Source organism: Eleginops maclovinus, chromosome 16 (assembly GCF_036324505.1).
Source record: "Eleginops maclovinus isolate JMC-PN-2008 ecotype Puerto Natales chromosome 16, JC_Emac_rtc_rv5, whole genome shotgun sequence".
Lineage (NCBI taxonomy): Eukaryota > Metazoa > Chordata > Actinopteri > Perciformes > Eleginopidae > Eleginops > Eleginops maclovinus.
This window is the reverse complement of record NC_086364.1, coordinates 24,889,273-24,912,683: the sequence shown is the minus strand read 5'-3', so window position 1 is coordinate 24,912,683 and position 23,411 is coordinate 24,889,273. Positions and strand designations below refer to the sequence as shown.

Below are 23,411 nucleotides of genomic sequence, written 5' to 3'. Positions count from 1 at the left end.
TGACCTGTCTGTCTCTCACCTGTCTGTCTCTCAGTGCGTTCAGAGGAGGCTCTCTACCTGTTAGCTACATGCAGACCTCTCTGTCTCTCACCTGTCTGTCTCTCAGTGTGTTCAGAGGAGGCTCTCTACCTGTTAGCTACATGCAGACCTCTGTGTCTCTCACCTGTCTGTCTCTGTGTGTTCAGAGGAGGCTCTCTACCTGTTAGCTACATGCTGACCTCTGTGTCTCTCACCTGTCTGTCTCTCAGTGTGTTCAGAGGAGGCTCTCTACCTGTTAGCTACATGCTGACCTCTGTGTCTCTCACCTGTCTGCCTCTCAGTGTGTTCAGAGGAGGCTCTCTACCTGTTAGCTAAATGCTGACCTCTGTGTCTCTCACCTGTCTGTCTCTTAGTGCGTTCAGAGGAGGCTCTCTACCTGTTAGCTACATGCTATCACCGCTCTGGGAAGCCGTATAAAGCGTACCGGCTGCTGAAGGCTCACAGCTGCTCCACACCGCAGGTCCGATTCCTGCTGGCTAAATGCTGCGTGGAACTGAGCAAGTAAGACACACACACACACACACACACACACACACACACACAGCTAATTGAGCTAGATAACCAGCTCATTTCACAATGGAAATAAACTGGTCGGAATTTATACTTTTTATTCTGACTCCTGTCTGTCTCCATCCACCTTCTGCAGGCTGGCTGAGGGAGAGCAGGTTCTGATTGGTGGAGTGCTAAACAAGCAGAAGAGTCAGGATGACATCATCACAGAGTTTGGAGACTCTGCTTCCTTCACGTTATCGTTACTGGGACACATTTACTGGTGATCACATTCTATATGTTCTCTCTCTCTCTCTATATATATATATATATCTATATTAGGGCTGTCAATCGATTAAAAAAAATTAACTAATTAATCGCACAAATTTCTGTAATTAATCGCGATTAATCTATCCATAAATTAATTGCATTTTTCTATTTAAGACTGAAGCTTATAATGAAAGTGTATTTAAATTCAAAGAGCATTTTAATGGCTTAAAGTGCACACATGCAAAGTGCAAATACAAAAAATAAGTCGAAAAAAATAAGAACGTTGAACATTGAACATTTTTCACTCCAAAAACATAATTTACTTAGTCCTTCTTTACTTTCAGCCAGTTGCTGAGGCAGACCAGTTTGTTTACGTTCTCAGGGGATAAAGAAGCTCGCTTCTTTTGTATAATGTGGCCTGAGAGTGAGAACAACCTCTCACTAGGCACTGTGGTTGCAGGGGTTGAGAGGTACTTGCGTGCAATGGGTGCCAGCCTGGCATGTGCTCCCTCTCTCTTTGACCACCATTGTAGTGGACACCCTTCTATGTCCATTTTGGCTCTGCTTTGTAGTGATCCAGACAATGCTCTATGGACTCCTCCTCGTCATCTGTATCTGAATCAGAAGAACACAGCAAGATGGACATCCTCCTCCTCTTCTTTGGTGACGGCTCCTCTGTTGTCTCAGCAGCTGGTTGTTGGGCTGGTGTCTCTCTCATCATCAGGTCACGTACTGAAGCCCACACCTCACTCTTTTCATCTTTTGGAAGGCACTTAAGGTCTTTAAACCTAGGTCAAGGGCAGTAGTGATCTTCAGCCATTTGAGGTTGGTGCTATCCTTCCGTTGAGCTAGGTCTGTGGTAAAGGCCTTTTTGAACCTCAGAACATAAACTGGATCATCGTCTGAGGGCTCCATAACTCTGAACAAGTGGCGTAAGGCTGGCAAGACCACTGAACAGGAGACATACTGCTCTCCCCCCAGCAGTTCAGTCACATATCTGCAATGGAAAGCACAAGGTGTTAAACATTTGAGTAAATCTTTATTAACAACACAGAGAACTAACACACACACAGGTGAAAGAGAGGGAGAGACAGAGAACAACAACATACACACACACACAGGAGATGGAGAGAGAGAGATCAGCACACAGACAGGTGAAAGCGAGAGGGAGAGAGAAAACAACATACACACACGAGATGGAGAGAGAGAGAGAGAAAACGGTACACATATACTGTACACAGGAGATAGGGAGAAAGAAAGAGAGGGAGGAGAAACCAGAAATAAATAACATACCTGCAAGGTTCCAGTAGTTCCTCCAGCTTTTGCAGTTTGGCAAGCTCCTGGTCAGTCAACATGGCAACCTTGCTCTTTTGCTGCGCCAGGGTAGTGGTCAGTGGAGATTTGGTTCTCTGCATCCTCTTTACCATCTCCAGTGTAGAATTCCATCTTGTTGCAACGTCCTGAGCAAGTGATTCTTGCTTAAGTCCGTGTGCAACCTGCTGTTCGTTTAATTCCTGAGCGTTAGATGGACTATGCTTAAAGTGCCCAACAATCTTGCGACATTTGGCCAGAACACTTTAAAAGTCTTTAAGTGAGACTGTGACCGTTCTTTGCAGACAGTGGGCCATGCAAGGCAGGTGTTCAAATGGAAGTAGCCTCGCGGCAGCTACCATGTTACGAGCGCTGTCAGTGCAGAGTGTGGTCAACTTTTCCTTGATTTCCCATTCGTTTGCAACATCCACAAAATGGTTAGCACATGCCTCGGCATAATGTCGCTCCTCGGTTTTACTCACAGTAAGTGCAAACGACTGCAGAGTCCAGTCTGGATCAATGAAATGCGCCGTGACGCCCAAATAATTATCGTTGTTGACAGACGTCCAGTGGTCACCTGTTACAGCAATGTGCTTTGCTTGCTCAAGAATGTTCGTCCGCTGAGCCCTCTCATCCTCATACAACGTGTGTATTCTTGATACGATGGTTCCTCTCGAGGATAAATTATAAGAGGTATCTCCCGATGCAACACGAATTACTTCTCTCAGTCCATCATCCTCTACTGTGCTAACTGGGCGGCAGTTTTTAACTATCCAAGTAACCAAGGAATTGGTTAACTTTTCACTTACAGGTTTCGTTATTCGCCCACGAGTGCCACACTCCTGTAGTGTAGACTGGCGCGGACCCATGGAGGTAATTTCAGTAGGGTGCTTTGCTTTTAAGTGATACGCTAAAGACGTGTTACTTCTGTGGTAACTAAATTCGGCTTTGCAAACTGTGCAAATTCCTTTTGCTTTGTCCAACGAGCCGTCGGGCAACTTTTTAAAATGAAACGTTCCCCCTAATAGTCCTTCCTTAGCCATCTTTCCGCCTGTTGAATGGTGCTCTCAATTATTGTTTATTTTGTTTCCATAAATGATGGGCATACTTAATTTGTGATTCACACTGACAAGCCACCTGTGTGGTGGGCGTGGCTAATAAAGGGCCTTCCTGCACGCAGCTGCGCTGAGTTGCAGAGTGAGTGCCATGAGAAGCAGCAGAGAGTCTCTCGTCTTTTTCTTTGTCCTCCATGTTCGGTGCACCCCACAGTTGAGTTTCACAACGAGTAGCCGCTGTAACGGGCTGCTCTGCTAACAGGTTATGGGCCCAGAGAAACTAAGAAACAAGTTTTAGCACCATGAGCGGACGAGCTGCCAATGGAAGTAGCCGCCACAGTAGCCGCTGGGCGCGGCTCCTGTTTGATGGAGACGAAAAGAACTATGAGTTATGGGAGGCGAAATTTTTGGGCCACCTTCGTTTGGAAGGCTTAAAAGAAACAATTCTAACAGAGCCCACTGCCGACGACGCAGATGAGCTGCTGGAAGATACCAGAAAGAATGAAGAAGCCTATGCAGAACTCATTCAGTTTCTGGACGATAAAAGTTTGTCGCTGGTGATGCGGGAGGCTGCCGATGACGGGCGGAAAGCCCTACGAATTTTAAGAGACTATTATCAAGGTAAAGGAAAGCCACGCATAATAAGCCTCTATACAGAACTGACTTCACTTCAGAAGTCAGAAAGTGAAAGTGTGACGGAGTACTTGATCCGGGCAGAGACCGCAATCACAGCGCTAAGAAATGCCTGTGAGACATTAAGTGACGGACTTTTGGTAGCGATGGTGTTGAAAGGTTTGCCTGAGTCCTTCAAACCATTCGCGATCCATGTTACACAACAAGATGAGACAATATCTTTTGCTGAGTTTAAAACAAAGCTACGCAGCTACGAGGACACGGAGAAGATGCGCACTGCAGCGACAGATGACAACGTGATGAACGTGCGGCAGCAGAGAGCGAGACCCGCCGGGACAGGTGACCGGGGAGCCGAGAGGGCCGCAGCGGACGCGGTGTGCTTCAGATGCGGCATGAAGGGACACCTGGGCAGAGCCTGCCAGCGTAAACTCTGGTGTAGTCACTGCAAGAGCAACACACACCGGGACACAACCTGCAGACGGAGGCAGCGGCGGGACCAAGACGACGCACGAAAGGTATCCGGGCAGACAGCTGACCAGGACAAAGAGTACGTCTTCCGGGTGAGCGAAGGAGCAGCAGGAGTGGACGTGAGGGGCCTGATGGTCGACTGTGGGGCAACTTCGCACATCGTCACAGACCTGGCAAAGTTTAAGAGCTTTGATGACGGGTTCCAAGCCAAAACACATTGCGTGGAGCTGGCGGACGGGACGCAGTGCAAGGGCGTCGCAGAGCGCCGAGGCGATGCAGAAGTCTGTCTGATCGACAGCAAAGGAAGACGCCTGAACGCAACGCTGAGGCAGGCGCTGTATATCCCATCCTACACACAAGACATTCTGTCCGTGAAAGCAGCTACTGCCAGCGGAGCGACGGTGATCTTCAAGAAGGGGAAGGACGTTCTGATCCACAAAGACGGTACCAAATTCCACATTCACGTACACGATAGACTATATTATTTGCACACAGTAAACAATGATGACAATGAATGTGATGATCAATGCAAGGGATGTCATGATATGCAGACATGGCATGAGATACTGGGACACTGTAACTACAATGACATTCAGAAGTTACAAGATGTTGTGGACGGTATGAAAATTAAGGGTTCAACGAACAAACCTTTTCATTGTGAAGTGTGCACTCAGGGCAAGTTTTACCAAACTAGAAACAGAGACCCTGATGTGAGGGCTAAAGCCCCTCTAGAGCTATTACACACAGACTTGGCAGGACCAATCCACCCATAGTCGAGAGAAGGGTACAGATATGCACTTTCATTTACCGATGATTTTTCCAGTACAGTGTTTGTGTATTTCTTGAAAAATAAAAGTGACACAGTACAAGCTACAGAGAAGTTTCTAGCTGATACAGCCCCATATGGCAAAGTGAAATGCTTCAGATCTGATAATGGTACTGAATTCACAGGGAAAGCATACCAGACCTTACTCATTAAAAATGCAATCAGACATCAAACCTCAGCACCTTACTCTCCTCACCAAAATGGGACTGCTGAGCGCAATTGGCGCACACTTTTTGACATGGCAAGGTGCATGCTAATTGAAAGTGGTTTGCCAAAACAACTGTGGACCTATGCAGTCCAGACTGCGGCTGTGGTTCGGAACAGGTGTTTTAACAAACGCACAGGGTAGACACCAATCCAGATGTTGACAGGAAGACGGCCCAACTTGTCTAGAATGCAAAGGTTTGGAACCGAATGTTTTGCTTATAAACAAGACAAGAGAAAACTTGATCCAAGGAGTGAAAAGTGTGTTTTTATCGGGTACGACAAAAACAGTCCTGCATACATTGTTTACTTTCCTGTCAGTAAGAAAGTGCAGAAGCACAGACTGGTAAAGTTTGTGGCTAAATCAGGTGTAGAACGACAGACACAGACTGATTTTGCACCTGAGAATGATGACTTCATCCAGCACAGGTCCAGAAGTCCAGATCATGTTAAAGTGGAACAGAGACCTGAAGTCAGCCACCACCAACCACAGACAGTTGAGGTCAAGTGTGAGCCTGAGTGCAGCCGTTACCCTTCCAGAGAGAGGAGACCAGACAGATACATAGATTGCGGTGTTTCTAAATATGTGTCTGAGGAGGAGACTGATCAAGTCCAGAGTAACATTGATTATTGTTATCGTGTGATGTGTAACATACCTGTGTCATTTACAGAAGCTGTAACCTCAGATAAATCAAGAGAGTGGGTCAAAGCAATGGATGAGGAAATGCATTCACTTAGGGAGAACAGCACATTTACCCTGACCAACTTGCCTGAGGGTAAGAAAGCAGTGGGGGGTAGATGGGTGTATGCTATTAAAACCAATGTTGATGGATCTGGAAAATACAAGGCCCGATATGTTGCTAAGGGGTACAGTCAAAAGATGGGTGTGGATTATGGGGAGACATTTTCCCCTACAGCTAACATGACTAGTGTAAGAGTGTTGATGCAGAAGGCAGCACAAGAAAATTTGATCTTACACCAAATGGATGTGAAGACTGCCTATTTAAATGCACCCATAGACTGTGAGATTTACATGGAACAGCCAGAAGGGTACAAAGTGAAATCTCACACAGACAGAGAGTTGGTGTGCAAGCTAGAGAAGTCATTATATGGGCTGAAACAATCAGGCAGGAATTGGAATAAGTTGTTACACGAGTATTTGACACAAAATAAGTTTCTACAAAACCAAGCTGATCACTGTGTTTACACACGAGAAAGAACATGAGAAGGTGATCATGGTAATTTGGGTCGATGACTTAATAATTGCTGCAAGTGATGAAAATGCCATGAAGGTTACAAAGTACATGCTTACAGCAAGGTTTAAAATGAAAGATTTAGGCAAACTAAGACATTTTCTTGGTATTGATTTTGCACAGGGCAACAACTGTGTAACAATGTCTCAAGAAAAATATGTTGGGAAAATCCTTGAAAGGTTTAACATGCACGATTGCAAACCTAGATCAACACCTTGTGAGCAAAAACTGAACTACACCGATGCTGCATTGATGGGTGACATTTCAAGATACAGAGAAGCAGTAGGTAGTCTGATTTATTTGACTGTTTGCACAAGACCTGATTTGAGTTTTATTGTGAGCAAACTGTCACAGTACTTTAATGAACCTACTGATCAGCATTTCGGTACAGTTGAAACACGTGCTGAGGTATCTAAAAGGCACAAGTGATAAGAAGTTGTGTTATTGAAAGTGTGATGAAAACCTGGGTATACATGCGTACAGTGATGCAAACTGGGCTGGTGATGTAAATGATCGACGAAGTACGAGTGGGTATTGTGTAAGCCTGACTAAGGGTGCCACTTTGGTGTCGTGGAAGACGAAAAAACAGCCCACTGTAGCATTGTCCACGTGTGAGGCGGAGTATATTGCTCTGGCTGTAACCATCCAAGAGTGTCTGTACCTCACACAACTTTTAGATGGTATTGATGGACATGTATATGCATTACCCACGGTGTATGAGGACAATCAAGGCACAATAGCTTTAACTAAGAACCCAGTCAGTTGGCAGCGATGTAAACATGTGGACATTAAGTACCACTTCATACGGTCCACTGTGACTGATGGTAAAGTGTTATTGGAATATTGTCCAACTGACCAGATGGTTGCAGATCTGATGACCAAGCCTGCAACAAAATTTAAGTTGGCTAAATTTGCCAGATTTATGTTTGGGGATAACTGAAAAAGATCTGGAGATGTAATATGTGATGTTTTTCTGACTGGTTGTTAAGGTAATGTTTTGATTTGTTTGTAATAATGTGAGAGCAAGAGGGGCTGTTGAATGGTGCTCTCAATTATTGTTTATTTTGTTTCCATAAATGATGGGCATACTTAATTTGTGATTCACACTGACAAGCCACCTGTGTGGTGGGCGTGGCTAATAAAGGGCCTTCCTGCACGCAGCTGCGCTGAGTTGCAGAGTGAGTGCCATGAGAAGCAGCAGAGAGTCTCTCGTCTTTTTCTTTGTCCTCCACGTCCGGTGCACCCCACAGTTGAGTTTCACAATGAGTAGCCGCTGTAACGGGCTGCTCTGCTAACACCGCCAAAGACTCTCCTCTAGTTAGGATAAATGTTTGCCGTATTGCCCCCGCACGTGACCAAAGGTTATGGGTCAGCCTCCACCGGAGGTAAACAAAACCACGTTAATTGCGTTAAAAATTAATGCATTAAATGTTTAAAATTAATCGCCAAAATTAACGCGTTAACTTTGACAGCACTAATCTATATATATAAAAGCTGCAGCTAGACTGTGCTACTGGTCTACACACTGTAACCTGTCTCTCTCTCTGCCTGTCTGTCTCTCTTGCAGTAAGACAGATCGTGTTGTTAAAGGCGCCGAGTGTTTCCAGAGGAGTTTAACTCTCAACCCGTTCCTCTGGTCGCCCTTCCAGAAGCTCTGTCACTTAGGTAACACACACACACACACACACACACACACACACACGCACACACGCACACGCACACATATACTTTTTATTCTATCCCCTGTCTCTTCAGGAGAAAAACCAGATCCAGATCAGGTCTTCAGGTTGTCTCTACAGAATGTGTCTATAGCTCAGCCACCTCCCTCTGTAAGCCCCGCCCAAAACCCCTCCCACCGCCTAGACACTGCCCTCATGGAGACGCCCCAGGACACACTGGTACGTCAAACAAACGCACCTGCATCCCTGATCTGAAGGGTGAAACAGCTGATCTGATGTTTGTTCCTGTCTGCCCTCAGGAGCTGAACCGCCTCAACCTAGAGTCATCCAATGGAAAGCTGACGTCTGATTTGTCTGTTTCCTACATTGACTCTTCCCTCATCTCCCCGGAGACTGGCTCCCTATTGGGTAATCCTGTTTCCATGGCCACTGCTGGATCCCTACTAGGTAAACAGAACAAGCCCAAGAGTGGACGGAGTTTACTGGGAGGACCTGCAGCCCTTAGCCCTCTCACACCCAGGTAAGTAATTTAACAACACCTGTATGGGTCAGTCGTTTAACGCCTGCTGTGCGGGTGAGGCGTTTTAACGCCTGCTGTGCGGGTGAGGTGTTTTAACGACTCCTGTGCGGGTGAGGCATTTAAGAAGTACTGAATTGTGTGTCTGTAGTTTTGGCATCCTGCCCCTGGAGCCTAGCCCTGGAGACCCCACATATCTACAAAACTATTCAGCTACCATGGAAACACAATCTACAGCTCCCAGCAAGAAGGTAAGCAAACGATACACATACACGTTACACAACCATGTTACACATATACAGCGGGTAATATAAGTATTGAACACGTCACAATGTCTCTCAGTAAATAGATCTCTAAAGGTGCTATTAACATGAAATGTTCATCAGCTGTCAGTAACAACCCATGCAGTCCACACAAGCACAGAAATCAAACCATAGATTTCCATAAATGAAGTGATGTGTATTAAAATGGAATGACACAGGGAAAAAGTATTGAACACATTAAGAAAAGGAGGTGCAAAAAGGCATGGAAAGCCAAGACACCAGCTGAAATCTATCAGTGAGTAGAGAGCAGTCCTGCCCCTCGTCAGTGCAAATGAATATCAGCTGGTTCAGTCCCAACTGATGGCCTATAAAAAGGTCTCTCATTACCGAGGTGTCACACAAGAAAGATCTCATGATGGGTAAAAGCAAAGAGCTCTCTCAAGACCTTCACAACCTCACTGTTGCAAAACAAACTGATGGCGTTACAGATTTCTGAACTCCTGAATGTTCCAGCACTGTTGGGGCCTTAATCCGGAAGTGGAAAGAACATCCTCCCACCATAACCCAGCCACGACCAGGTGCTCCTCGCAAGATTTCTGACAGAGGAGTGAAAATAATTATCAGAAGAGTTGTCCAAGAGCCAAGGACCGCTTGTGGAGACCTTCAGAAAGACCTGGAATCAGCAGGTCCAAGTGTTTCAAAGAAACAATGAGTACTGCACTCAGCCGCCACGGCCTGTACGCACGCTCACCACGCAAGACTCCATCGCTGAAGAAGAAGCATGCTGAAGCTCGGTTAAAGTTTGCTGCTCAACATTTAGACAAGCCTGTGAAATACTGGGAGAATATCGTCTGCTCAGGTGAGTCCACAATGGAACTCTTTGGATGCCATAACACACAGCATGTGTGGAGGTCAGATGGCACTGCACATCCCCCCAGAAACACCACACAGGGAAGTTTGGAGGGGGGAGCATCAGGGTGTGGGGCTGTTCTTCAGCAAACGGCACTGGCAAACTTCATATACTTGAAGGAAGGATGAATGGAGAAATGTACAGAGACATTTTTGGTAAAAATGTGCTGCCATCTACCAGGATGAGGAAGATGAAACGAGGGCGGACATTTCAGCAAGACAATGACCCCAAACACACAGCCAAGGAAACTCAACTGGTTTCAGAGAAAGAAAATGAAGCTGCTAGAATGGACCAGCCAATCACCTGACTTGAGTCCAACAGAACATCTATGCAAAGAACTACAGAGTTCATAGAAGAGGCCCACGAAACCTCCAAGACCTGAAGACAGTTTGGAAGAATGGACCGAAATCACACCTGAGCGTGAGACTGGTTTCTCCATACAGGAGGCGTCTTGGAGCTGTCATTACCAACAGAGGCTTTTGTACCAAGGATTAAATACATGTCAGTAAGCGTGTTCAGTACTTTTCCCCTGTGTCATTCCATTTCAATACACATCACTTCATCTATGGACAGCTATGTTTGATTCTGTGCATGTGTGGATTGCATGGGTTGTTACTGACAGCTGGTGAACATCTGATGAAGAGCACCTTTAGAGATGTATTTACTGAGAGAGACGCTGACGTGTTCAATACTTATTTTACCCGTTGTATGTTATGTTACACACGTTATACAAACGCATGTTAAACATACACACGGTACACAAACATGGTACACACAAATGTTAAACATACATGTTAAATTCGCCCATGTTATACACACACACCTTACGCACTAGTAATGTGGTATGCTTTTATTCTCAATGTTTTCATTTGTTATTCTAATTATCCTTTATGAACCCCTTACCTGTCTCTCTCTCTCCTTACCTGTCTCTCCTCATCTGTCGCTCTCTCCCCACCTGTCTCTGTCCCCCCCACCTGTCTCTCTCAGTCTGTCTCCAGGATCAGTCAGTCAAAATCTGTCTTCAGTCAGACAGGTAACAGTAGAGACGTTCTCCCCATCCCCTTCAACCAATCACAGACCTCCGCCCCTCACACCAGGTAACTAACCACCTGTGTGTCTCTCTGACACCTGTGTGTCTCTCTGACACCTGTCTGTCTGACACCTGTCTGTCTGTCTGTCAGTGGGTCTCCTCAGGTGCTCAGCCCCAGTATGTCTGGTCCTCCCAACGTTCAGCCCAGAAGAAGCTCCAGACTGTTCACCAGCGCCAGCTCTACTGCCAAGGTACTCACAGTACTACACCTACTGCAGTACTACGCCTACTGCACTACTACGCCTACTGCACTACTACACCTACTGCACTACTGCACCTACTGCAGTACTACGCCTACTGCACTACTACGCCTACTGCACTACTACACCTACTGCACTACTGCACCTACTGCACTACTGCACCTACTGCACTACTACACCTACTGCACCTACTGCAGTACTACACCTACTGCACTACTACACCTACTGCACTACTGCACCTACTGCACTACTGCACCTACTGCACTACTACACCTACTGCACCTACTGCACTACTACACCTACTGCACTACTACACCTACTGCACTACTACACCTACTGCACCTACTGCAGTACTACACCTACTGCACTACTACACCTACTGCACTACTACACCTACTGCACCACTACACCTACTGCACTACTGCACCTACTGCACTACTGCACCTACTGCACTACTGCACCTACTGCACCTACTGCAGTACTACACCTACTGCACTACTACACCTACTGCACTACTGCACCTACTGCACTACTACACCTACTGCACCACTACACCTACTGCACTACTGCACCTACTGCACTACTACACCTACTGCACCTACTGCAGTACTGCACCTACTGCACCTACTGCACCTACTGCAGTACTACACCTACTGCACTACTACACCTACTGCACTACTACACCTACTGCACCTACTGCAGTACTACACCTACTGCACTACTACGCCTACTGCACTACTACACCTACTGCACTACTGCACCTACTGCACTACTACACCTACTACACCTACTGCACTACTACGCCTACTGCACTACTGCACCTACTGCACTACTACACCTACTGCACTACTACACCTACTGCACCTACTGCACTACTACACCTACTGCACCTACTGCAGTACTACACCTACTGCACTACTACGCCTACTGCACTACTACACCTACTGCACTACTGCACCTACTGCACTACTGCACCTACTGCACTACTACACCTACTGCACTACTACACCTACTGCACCTACTGCACTACTGCACCTACTGCAGTACTACACCTACTGCACTACTACGCCTACTGCACTACTGCACCTACTGCACTACTACACCTACTGCACTACTACACCTACTGCACTACTACACCTACTGCACTACTACACCTACTGCACTACTGCACCTACTGCACTACTGCACCTACTGCACTACTGCACCTACTGCACTACTACACCTACTGCACTACTACACCTACTGCACTACTGCACCTACTGCACTACTGCACCTACTGCACTACTACACCTACTGCACTACTGCACTACTACACCTACTGCACTACTACACCTACTGCACTACTACACCTACTACACCTACTGCACTACTGCACCTACTGCACTACTGCACTACTACACCTACTGCACTACTACACCTACTGCACCTACTGCACTACTACACCTACTGCACTACTACACCTACTGCACTACTGCACCTACTGCACCTACTGCACCTACTACACCTACTGCACTACTACTGCACTACTACACCTACTGCAGTACTACACCTACTGCACTTCCTCACCTACTGCACTACTACACCTACTGCACTACTACACTTACTGCACTACTACACCTACTGCACTACTACACCTACTGCACTACTGCACTACTACACCTACTGCACCTACTGCACCTACTGCACCTACTACACCTACTGCACTACTGCACTACTACACCTACTGCACTACTACACCTACTGCACTACTACACCTACTACACCTACTGCACTACTACACCTACTGCACTACTACACATACTACACCTACTGCACCTACTGCACTACTACACATACTACACCTACTGCCCTCCTACACCTACTACACCTACTCTGCACCTACTGCAGTACTACACCTACTGCACCTACTGCACTACTACACATACTACACCTACTGCCCTCCTACACATACTACACCTACTGCACTACTACACCTACTGCACTACTACACTTACTGCACTACTACACCTACTGCACTACTACACCTACTGCACTACTGCACTACTACACCTACTGCACCTACTGCACCTACTACACCTACTGCACTACTGCACTACTACACCTACTGCACTACTACACCTACTGCACTACTACACCTACTACACCTACTGCACTACTACACCTACTGCACTACTACACATACTACACCTACTGCACCTACTGCACTACTACACATACTACACCTACTGCACCTACTGCCCTACTACACATACTACACCTACTGCCCTCCTACACCTACTACACCTACTCTGCACCTACTGCAGTACTACACCTACTGCACTACTACTGCACTACTACACCTACTGCACTTACTGCACTTACTGCACTACTACACCTACTGCACCTAGTGCACTACTACACCTACTCATACCTGCAAACTAGTCACCTTTCGGCGAAATTCGCCGTTTTCAACTCAAAATATGTCATTGACGTGAATCGTGTAGATCCGAAGAGTTTTTGTTTTTAGGGGGGGGGGGGGGTGCTGACCGACCAACCAACCATAGACTGTATAACGGACTGTATAATGAGCAAGAAACAAGTTTGCTATCTTCACAATAAATAAAATCTTTGTTGAAATGACTCACGTTCCACGACCACCGACACATCATGAGCAAGATAAACCACAGCGCGTGTCTTTTTACCCACCGGTCCCTCTTGGAGTGGAGTGCTCAGTAGTCAGCGAGTGGTTCTTCTGGACAATTTTCGGGATACGTTACAGATACAAGTTTTGAGGTAGGTCTAGTAGCAGCTAATCTGGCAAAAACATTGTATGCTGTATCATTTTAACGTTGCTGAAGTAAAATTATTTGAGCCAAATAAAGTGTATTAACATGCTTCAGCTTATCAGCTTGTTAGGTTGCTAGCTAACCTCAGTGAATTGTGTTAAAGTTAGCCTAGCTAGACCCGTTCTACGTCACCTCGTTCAATGCGAACAGAATACGTTTGTGAAGGCTGATCTCCACAGCATCCGTCCTGTTACTGATATTACTGGCGGCTATGACATTGTGGTCAGATCTGAGAGGGATGAAAACGAACACGTAATGAACAAATACACATCCGTGTGGTTTAGTGAGTAGCTAGTAGTGGTGCAACGGATCATCATTGATCTGTGATTCTACATGTTGAATGATGATAGCGTAATACAAATATAGGCTAAACATACAATGACAAAACTGCCGTGGGCGATATGTTATCCGTATCCTTTGTTAAAGTTAATGTTCAATAGCTCTATGCCAATGGGAACAACAGAACGTGCGCATTACATATGGACCAATGCGACACGTTCATTACGGCCGTGGACCGATAAACACTCAGTACCGTACGCACACCAACCGGCATTGCGTGTTTAACACCGTGTTTAACACTGGCGTTACCGCCGCTTCACTTAAATAATGAAGAACTGCTTTTAATTACGACTTGGCCGAGATCTTAACGTGCTGTTCCTGCTTTTCCCATGAATAGCCTACTACTATAACTCGGAGCGGAGCAGGATATAATGCGCATGCGCGGCGTTGCTAGGCAACGTGTACAACGCGAGAGTACAGGTCGTTTTGGTCAGAGCTATGAAGAGAATATATTTGAGGAAGCTCATACATATGATGGGTCACCTGCTGCCACCAGATGCTGACACAGACCAAGAAATTCTGCGTTTCAATGTTGACCAGGCGCTTCCCAGTTTTCAGCATGGAGAGGATGTTGTCAAGTGGTGGGCCGTCGTCTTCAATACAGGGAAGTACCCTGCACTGTGTCAGGCAGTCAAGGCTGCCCTCTCAATGTTCCATGGTGCCCTGGTTGAGTCTTCCTTCAGTGTCATGGGGACCATCATTGATCAACGATCAACGTCAATGAAGATCTCCACCCTCAGTGCTGTGCAGACTGGTAAATACACTTTGCAGACCAGGAACCAGACTGGGGTGGAAATGTTCAGAAGGGATGATTTGAAGTTTGGGGAGGTAGATACGAGGTTGTGTTCTAACATTAGTGCAGCTGGAACTAGGGACAAAGCCCAACGACAGGAAAATCAGCTTGTAATCAGAGAAAGGAGGGTTGAGTTTGGCTGCCAGCCATCTACCAGTGCTGCTAGTAATAGGGCAGAGGTGGTGGAGAACGATAGTGTGGCCCGAAAGAGGCACATTGCCAAGCAGCGAAAACGGGCCCTTGAAAGGCTTGTCCGGGCCAAAAGGAGGAAAAAATGAAAATAATATTATTATTTACTGTTGACCTGTCCTGAATGCTTTTCACCAGTTTACGGGTCAATGAATGTGCCATTTTTACCATAAGAAAATGTTGTCTTTTCCCTTTATTTTCTGATGGGAGTACACCAGAATGCTTCATTTACATGTTAAAATAGCAAAATTTGGCTGGGGGGGATGCCCCCAGACCCCACTACAACGGTTTAGTTTGTCACCTTTTTCAGCCCTTCTGAGTTTGCAGGTATGCCTACTACACTACCACACCTACTGCACTACTACACCTACTGCAGTACTACACCTACTACACCTACTACACCTACTACACTGCTACAGAAGTGTACTTTTAAACCCTGTGCTGTGTTTAGGAGAACAGTAAGAAGCTGAAAATGAAGTTCCCCACGAAGATCCCCAACAGGAAGACCAAATGCAAATCAGCAAAGACATCCAACAGCAGCAACCTGAACGAGAGCCTGGACATCCTGAGACTGGATCCTGGTCTGAGCCTGCCGGACACCAAGAGCCCGCAGTACCAGAGAGCTGCAGCAGGTACTAATACTACAGTAAATACTGCTCTACCAGAGAGCTGCAGCAGGTACTAATACTACAGTAAATACTGCTCTACCAGAGAGCTGCAGCAGGTACTAATACTACAGTAAGTACTGCTCTACCAGAGAGCTGCAGCAGGTACTAATACTACAGTAAGTACTGCTCTACCAGAGAGCTGCAGCAGGTACTAATACTACAGTAAGTACTGCTCTACCAGAGAGCTGCAGCAGGTACTAATACTACAGTAAATACTGCTCTACCAGAGAGCTGCAGCAGGTACTAATACTACAGTAAATACTGCTCTACCAGAGAGCTGCAGCAGGTACTAATACTACAGTAAATACTGCTCTACCAGAGAGCTGCAGCAGGTACTAATACTACAGTAAATACTGCTCTACCAGAGAGCTGCAGCAGGTACTAATACTACAGTAAATACTGCTCTACCAGAGAGCTGCAGCAGGTACTAATACTACAGTAAATACTGCTCTACCAGAGAGCTGCAGCAGGTACTAATACTACAGTAAGTACTGCTCTACCAGAGAGCTGCAGCAGGTACTAATACTACAGTAAATACTGCTCTACCAGAGAGCTGCAGCAGGTACTAATACTACAGTAAACACTGCTCTACCAGAGAGCTGCAGCAGGTACTAATACTACAGTAAATACTGCTCTACCAGAGAGCTGCAGCAGGTACTAATACTACAGTAAATACTGCTCTACCAGAGAGCTGCAGCAGGTACTAATACTACAGTAAATACTGCTCTACCAGAGAGCTGCAGCAGGTACTAATACTACAGTAAACACTGCTCTACCAGAGAGCTGCAGCAGGTACTAATACTACAGTAAACACTGCTCTACCAGAGAGCTGCAGCAGGTACTAATACTACAGTAAGTACTGCTCTACCAGAGAGCTGCAGCAGGTACTAATACTACAGTAAACACTGCTATACCAGAGAGCTGCAGCAGGTACTAATACTACAGTAAATACTGCTCTACCAGAGAGCTGTGTCCTGGTTCGGAGGGAAATGGACAGATGGAAGCTCTGGTAAGGAGAAATCTACAACCCTACACGCCCGCTCCCTTCTCAGGTCAGCTGATCCCCTGCTCCTGAGTGAACCCAGAACAAAGCTCTGGCTGCTGCAGCCCCTAACCATGGAGCCCCTCCACATTAAAGCGGCTCTTTCACTGTGCGTTGTACCATCTCTTCTTCGCCCCCCCCTCTTGCACTCTGTGGATGGTTGTTTTATTGCTTTGAAATGGTCTATTGTTTTTACTCGATGGCCGTTATTTCTACTGTTGTTTTAGTGTTTGTACCTTGATTTGTTTTTATTGGAGATCTGCTGTGTATTTTTCTGTGCAGCACTTTGGTCTGGAGGTTTTAAAGTACTGTATGAATAAAGTTGGATTGGATTGGAAACAGAAAGTGGTTCGAAGTTGAACAGGAAGTCACACTGACATGTTTCTAAACGTTTCCTGTGTACAGACAGCGTGATGGCGTTGCTGCGGGAACTTGGGCGTGGTTACCAGGCACTGTGTTCCTACAACTGCAGAGAAGCCATCAACATCCTGAGCTCACTGCCCCCCCCCCACTACAACACCGGCTGGGTTCTCACACACATCGGTAGGGCCTACTTTGAGCTGGCCGAGTACACGCAGGTAACACACAACTGACACACACCTGACTTATGCACTGACAGTGACAGTCCTGCTGCAGGTGAGGGATGATGTCATAATGTTTGTTGGTAGGCCGAGCGTCTGTTCAGCGAAGTCCGCAGGATCGAGTCATATCGAGTGGAAGGGATGGAGATCTACTCGACAACCCTTTGGCACCTGCAGAAAGATGTGGCACTGTCTGCCCTATCCAAAGACCTGACGGACATGGACAAAAACTGTCCTGAGGTAAGAGCCATACCTGTCCAAAGACCGTCCTTAGGTAAGAGCCATACCTGTCCAAAGACTGTCCTTAGATAAAAGCCATACCTGTCCAAAGACCGTCCTTAGGTAAGAGCCATACCTGTCCAAAGACCGTCCTTAGGTAAGAGCCATACATGTCCAAAGACCGTCCTTAGGTAAGAGCCATACCTGTCCAAAGACCGTCCTTAGATAAAAGCCATACCTGTCCAAAGACCGTCCTTAGGTAAGAGCCATACCTGTCCAAAGACCGTCCTTAGGTAAGAGCCATACCTGTCCAAAGACCGTCATTAGGTAAGAGCCATACCTGTCCAAAGACCGTCCTTAGGTAAGAGCCATACATGTCCAAAGACCGTCCTTAGGTAAGAGCCATACCTGTCCAAAGACCGTCCTTAGATAAAAGCCATACCTGTCCAAAGACCGTCCTTAGGTAAGAGCCATACCTGTCCAAAGACCGTCCTTAGGTAAGAGCCATACCTGTCCAAAGACCGTCCTTAGGTAAGAGCCATACCTGTCCAAAGACCGTCCTTAGGTAAGAGCCATACCTGTCCAAAGACCGTCCTTAGGTAAGAGCCATACCTGTCCAAAGACCGTCCTTAGGTAAGAGCCATACCTGTCCAAAGACCGTCCTTAGGTAAGAGCCATACCTGTCCAAAGACCGTCCTTAGGTAAGAGCCATACCTGTCCAAAGACCGTCCTTAGGTAAGAGCCATACCTGTCCAAAGACTGTCCCGAGGTAGGAACCCCTCCGGCCTCCCTCCCATGTCTGAGTCCAGGAGGGGGTCTGGCCTCAGTCTGCCCTCTGTTCAGGTTCCATAACCACCTGTCTGTCTGCAGGCCTGGTGTGTGGCAGGAAACTGTTTCAGTCTGCAGAGAGAACACGACATTGCCATCAAGTTCTTCCAGAGAGCCATCCAGGTGAGACAGTGACCACCTTTCTCACCTCTCTCTGACCTGTCTTTCTGACCTGTTTGTCTCACCTCTCTCTGACCTGTCTGTCTCACCTCTCTGTGACCTGTCCGTCCTCCCGTCTGTCCCTCAGGTGGACCCGGGATTTGCGTACGCCTACACTCTGTTGGGTCATGAGTTTGTTCTGACGGAGGAGTTGGACCGGGCTCTCGCTTGTTTCCGGAACGCCATCAGAGTCAACAACCGCCACTACAATGCCTGGTACGCTTTCACCGCCTGTACTATATATACACATTGATTATTTCTACCATGTTTTATATACACGCTCCAAAGTGAATGTCTCTAATGGAATAAATACTCTTTGTGTGTTCAGGTACGGTCTGGGGATGATTTACTTCAAACAGGAGAAGTTCAACTTAGCAGAAATCCACTTTAAGAAAGCTTTGAGCGTCAACCCTCAGAGCTCTGTGCTGCTCTGTCACATCGGAGTGGTAGGTTAGCATGTAGCATCCACAACAGCAGCTCTGTTAGCATGTAGCATCCACAACAGCAGCTCTGTTAGCATGTAGCATCCACAACAGCAGCTCTGTTAGCATGTAGCATCCACAACAGCAGCTCTGTTGGCATGTAGCATCCACAACAGCAGCTCTGTTGGCATGTAGCATCCACAACAGCAGCTCTGTTAGCATGTAGCATCCACAACAGCAGCTCTGTTGGCATGTAGCATCCACAACAGCAGCTCTGTTGGCATGTAGCATCCACAACAGCAGCTCTGTTAGCATGTAGCATCCACAACAGCAGCTCTGTTAGCATGTAGCATCCACAACAGCAGCTCTGTTAGCATGTAGCATCCACAACAGCAGCTCTGTTAGCATGTAGCATCCACAACAGCAGCTCTGTTAGCATGTAGCATCCACAACAGCAGCTCTGTTGGCATGTAGCATCCACAACAGCAGCTCTGTTGGCATGTAGCATCCATGTATATATCTAATGTGTGTGTGTGTGTGTGTGTGTGTGTGTGTGTGTGTGTGTGTGTGTGTGTAGGTGCAGCATGCGTTGAAGAAGTCTGATACAGCTTTAGAGACACTGAACAGAGCGATTGGGATCGACCCTAAAAACCCTCTCTGCAAGTTCCACCGAGCATCCATCCTGTTCGCCAACGACAAGTACAAGGTGCTCCAAATACTGCTCCAAATACTGCACTTACTCAGTTCTGGTACTCGCATAATACTGTATATACTCAGTTCTGGTACTCGCATAATACTGTATATACTCAGTTCTGATACTCGCATAATACTGTATAAAGGTATACTGAGATCATAATACTTTTACCCAACACTGGAATCATTTACCATGGTAACCTCTGTCTCTCTCTCTCTGCCTGTCTCTCTCTCTCTGTCTGTCTGTCTGCAGGCGGCTCTTCAGGAGCTGGAAGAGTTGAAGCAGATTGTTCCAAAAGAGTCTCTGGTTTACTTCCTTATAGGAAAGGTAACAACACCTGTCTGTCTCTCGGGTGTATAAGAAGGTGGGGCAGAATCACCTGTCTGTCTGACTGCCTGTATGTCTCCCAGGTGTATAAGAAGCTGGGGCAGACTCACCTGGCTCTGATGAACTTCAGCTGGGCGATGGACCTGGATCCTAAAGGAGCCAACAACCAGATCAAAGAAGCCATCGACAAGAGATACCTGCCGGAGGACGAAGGTGAGACAGCTACTGAGAGAGGGCACCAAGGTGAGACAGGTATTGAGAAAAGGGAGGGTGTGAAACACGTACTGTAGCCAGTGGTGATTTGACACAGGTACTGTAGTCACAGGACAAAGGAGAGACGTATACTGTAGACAGTGGTGAGGTGAGACAGGCACCCTGCTGCTGGTGATGCTACCTGCTGCAGGTGATGCTACCTGCTGCAGGTGATGCTACCTGCTGCAGGTGATGCTACCTGCTGCAGGTAGAGAGTTTCACACCTGGATAACAGCAGGTGGTTAGGGTTATTATGTTTTTTTAGTTAGTGAGGAGATGTTGACGTGGAGAGTGAGACAGGTACCAACCCGTCTCTCTTTCCCCAGCTGCAGACAGTCAGGATGTGAGAAAGGTACTAATCCCTCTCACCTTTCTAGCTGCAGACAGTCAGGACAGCAGCATCATGACGGATGCCGACGACACGCAGCTTCACACGGCAGAGAGCGACGACGTCCTCTAGCCCCGCCCCCTGCCCTGATTGGCCGGAGGAGTACTGTTGCTAGGCAACATTGTGACCGACTGATCTTCTCCTCCCTGTCCTCTGATTGGCTGAAACAGACTGCTGAAGCCCCGCCCCTCCTCATCACAGCTGTTTTTTTATGTTCTTTTTATCGTGGTAATGGAAATAATCAATAAAAAGTTGTAAATCCTGCCCCTTGGTGTTTGCTTCATGCTGCTGCCAGCCAATCGGATAGCTCACCTGTCAAAATGATATTGTACCTGAAACACTGCCTGACAACAGGAGACAGGTGAGTCTCAGTGAACAGTGATGTGTTCAGGAACCTGCAGTTCAAATTGTGTCCAGCAGAGAGCAGCAGAAGATTAGAAATCCTAAAGTGTTTTTAATGTGGAGATTATGCTGAACACAAACGTTAGTGCTGCCTTCAGGGAGCAACACAGAACCAAGGAGAGGCTACCTTCAGGAACCAACAAAGAAATACCACATCTTGCAGCTCAGAGTCCAGTGAAGGGAGCACCTGCAATCACTAACATCCCTGTAGTGTGTGAACATTTCTTAATAACATTGGCGTTAGTTCTTACCTAGTTTCACTTCAGTAAATATTTCATTTAAACTTTAGTAAATGTTGAGTCTTTAATGGGCTGCCTCAGGGGCATAAGGTGTGCTTGTTTTATCCCCTAAGCCGAAATGAAGTTTAACATTTATTGTATTTTGACCTCATACGGAAATACATAAAGCATCACAGTACTGTAGTCAACTACAACTCCCAGGGTGCATATAACCCTCTCTGTCTGTACCCTCTCTGTCCCTCTGTAACCTATCTGTCTGTCTATAACCTCTCTCTCTGTCTATAACCTCTGTCTATAACCTCTCTGTCTGTCTATAACCTCTCTGTCTATAACCTCTCTGTCTGTAACTTCTCTCTCTGTCTGTAACCTCTGTCTCTAACCTCTCTGCCTCTAACCTCTCTGTCTGTAACCTCTCTGTCTATAACCTCTGCCTCTAACCTCTCTGTCTGTAACCTCTCTGTCTGTAACCTCTCTGTCTCTAACCTCTCTGTCTCTAACCTCTCTGTCTGTAACCTCTCTGTCTGTAACTTCTCTCTCTGTCTGTAACCTCTCTGTCTGTAACCTCTCTGTCTATAACCTCTGTCTCTAACCTCTCTGCCTCTAACCTCTCTGTCTGTAACCTCTCTGTCTATAACCTCTGCCTCTAACCTCTCTGTCTGTAACCTCTCTGTCTGTAACCTCTCTGTCTCTAACCTCTCTGTCTGTAACCTCTCTCTCTGTCTGTAACCTCTCTGTCTATAACCTCTGCCTCTAACCTCTCTGTCTATAACCTCTCTGTCTCTAACCTCTCTGTCTGTAACCTCTCTCTCTGTCTGTAACCTCTCTGTCTCTAACCTCTCTGTCTCTAACCTCTCTGTCTGTAACCTCTCTCTCTGTAACCTCTTTGTCTGTAACCTCTCTGTCTCTAACCTCTGTCTGTAACCTCTCTGTCTGTAACCTCTCTGTCTGTAACCTCTGTCTGTAACCTCTGTCTGTAACCTCTCTGTCTGTAACCTCTCTGTCTGTAACCTCTCTGTCTGTAACCTCTCTGTCTGTCTGTAACCTCTCTGTCTATAACCTCTCTGTCTGTAACCTCTCTGTCTGTAACCTCTCTGTCTGTCTGTAACCTCTCTGTCTGTAACCTCTCTGTCTGTAACCTCTCTCTCTGTCTGTAACCTCTCTCTCTGTCTGTAACCTCTCTGTCTGTAACCTCTCTGTCTCTAACCTCTCTGTCTGTAACCTCTCTGTCTGTAACCTCTCTCTCTGTCTGTAACCTCTCTGTCTGTAACCTCTGTCTGTAACCTCTCTCTCTGTCTGTAACCTCTCTGTCTATAACCTCTCTGTCTGTAACCTCTCTGTCTGTAACCTCTCTGTCTATAACCTCTCTGTCTGTAACCTCTGTCTGTAACCTCTGTCTGTAACCTCTCGGTCTATAACCTCTCTGTCTGTTACCTCTCTGTTTGTAACCTCTCTGTCTGTAACCTCTCTGTCTGTAACCTCTCTGTCTCTAACCTCTCTGTCTGTAACCTCTCTGTCTATAACTGTCAAGTTATCCAGATGTTAAGATTCAGATTCAGCTGTTTCACTGTTTTCCCAAGAGCTTCCTTCGCCATTGTTTTCCAGTCAATTCTCCCTTTGCAATGACAGCTTTCCTTTCTTCAGGCTTTAATCCTGGGGTCTTCACTGCCATGCTGGATATAAGCTGGTTATCAACTGTCAAGTTATCCAGATGTTAAGATCAGTGGTGGAGGAAGTACTGAAGTGTAGTACTTAAGTAAAAGTATAAATACCCAGCAAAATATATACTTAAGTAAAAGTAGAAGTACTGCATCAAAAATCCTACTTAAGTAAAAGTCAT

At 46.5% G+C, this 23,411-nt stretch overlaps 1 protein-coding gene across 3 annotated transcripts; it reads left to right on the top strand.

Moving 5' to 3' along the window:
* Positions 1–695: 695 nt before the first annotated feature.
* cdc27 (cell division cycle 27) lies at positions 696–21,197 on the top strand. Of its 3 annotated transcripts, none has more exons than XM_063903943.1 (17): positions 696–811; positions 8,116–8,213; positions 8,304–8,446; positions 8,527–8,747; positions 8,896–8,995; positions 10,905–11,014; positions 11,099–11,198; positions 15,805–15,985; positions 17,469–17,641; positions 17,732–17,884; positions 18,734–18,814; positions 18,939–19,066; positions 19,179–19,296; positions 19,850–19,978; positions 20,219–20,293; positions 20,377–20,506; positions 20,923–21,197. In XM_063903943.1, exons 3-17 carry the CDS (start codon positions 8,423–8,425, stop codon positions 21,003–21,005), a joined length of 1,806 nt encoding a protein of 601 aa, XP_063760013.1. In that variant the 5' UTR covers positions 696–811; positions 8,116–8,213; positions 8,304–8,422; the 3' UTR covers positions 21,006–21,197. The 3 variants fall into 3 exon arrangements, with proteins under 3 accessions (XP_063760013.1, XP_063760011.1, XP_063760012.1); XM_063903941.1 differs by having other exon boundaries at positions 20,377–20,536; XM_063903942.1 differs by lacking the exon at positions 696–811 and having other exon boundaries at positions 20,377–20,536.
* The last annotated feature ends 2,214 nt before the right edge of the window (positions 21,198–23,411 follow it).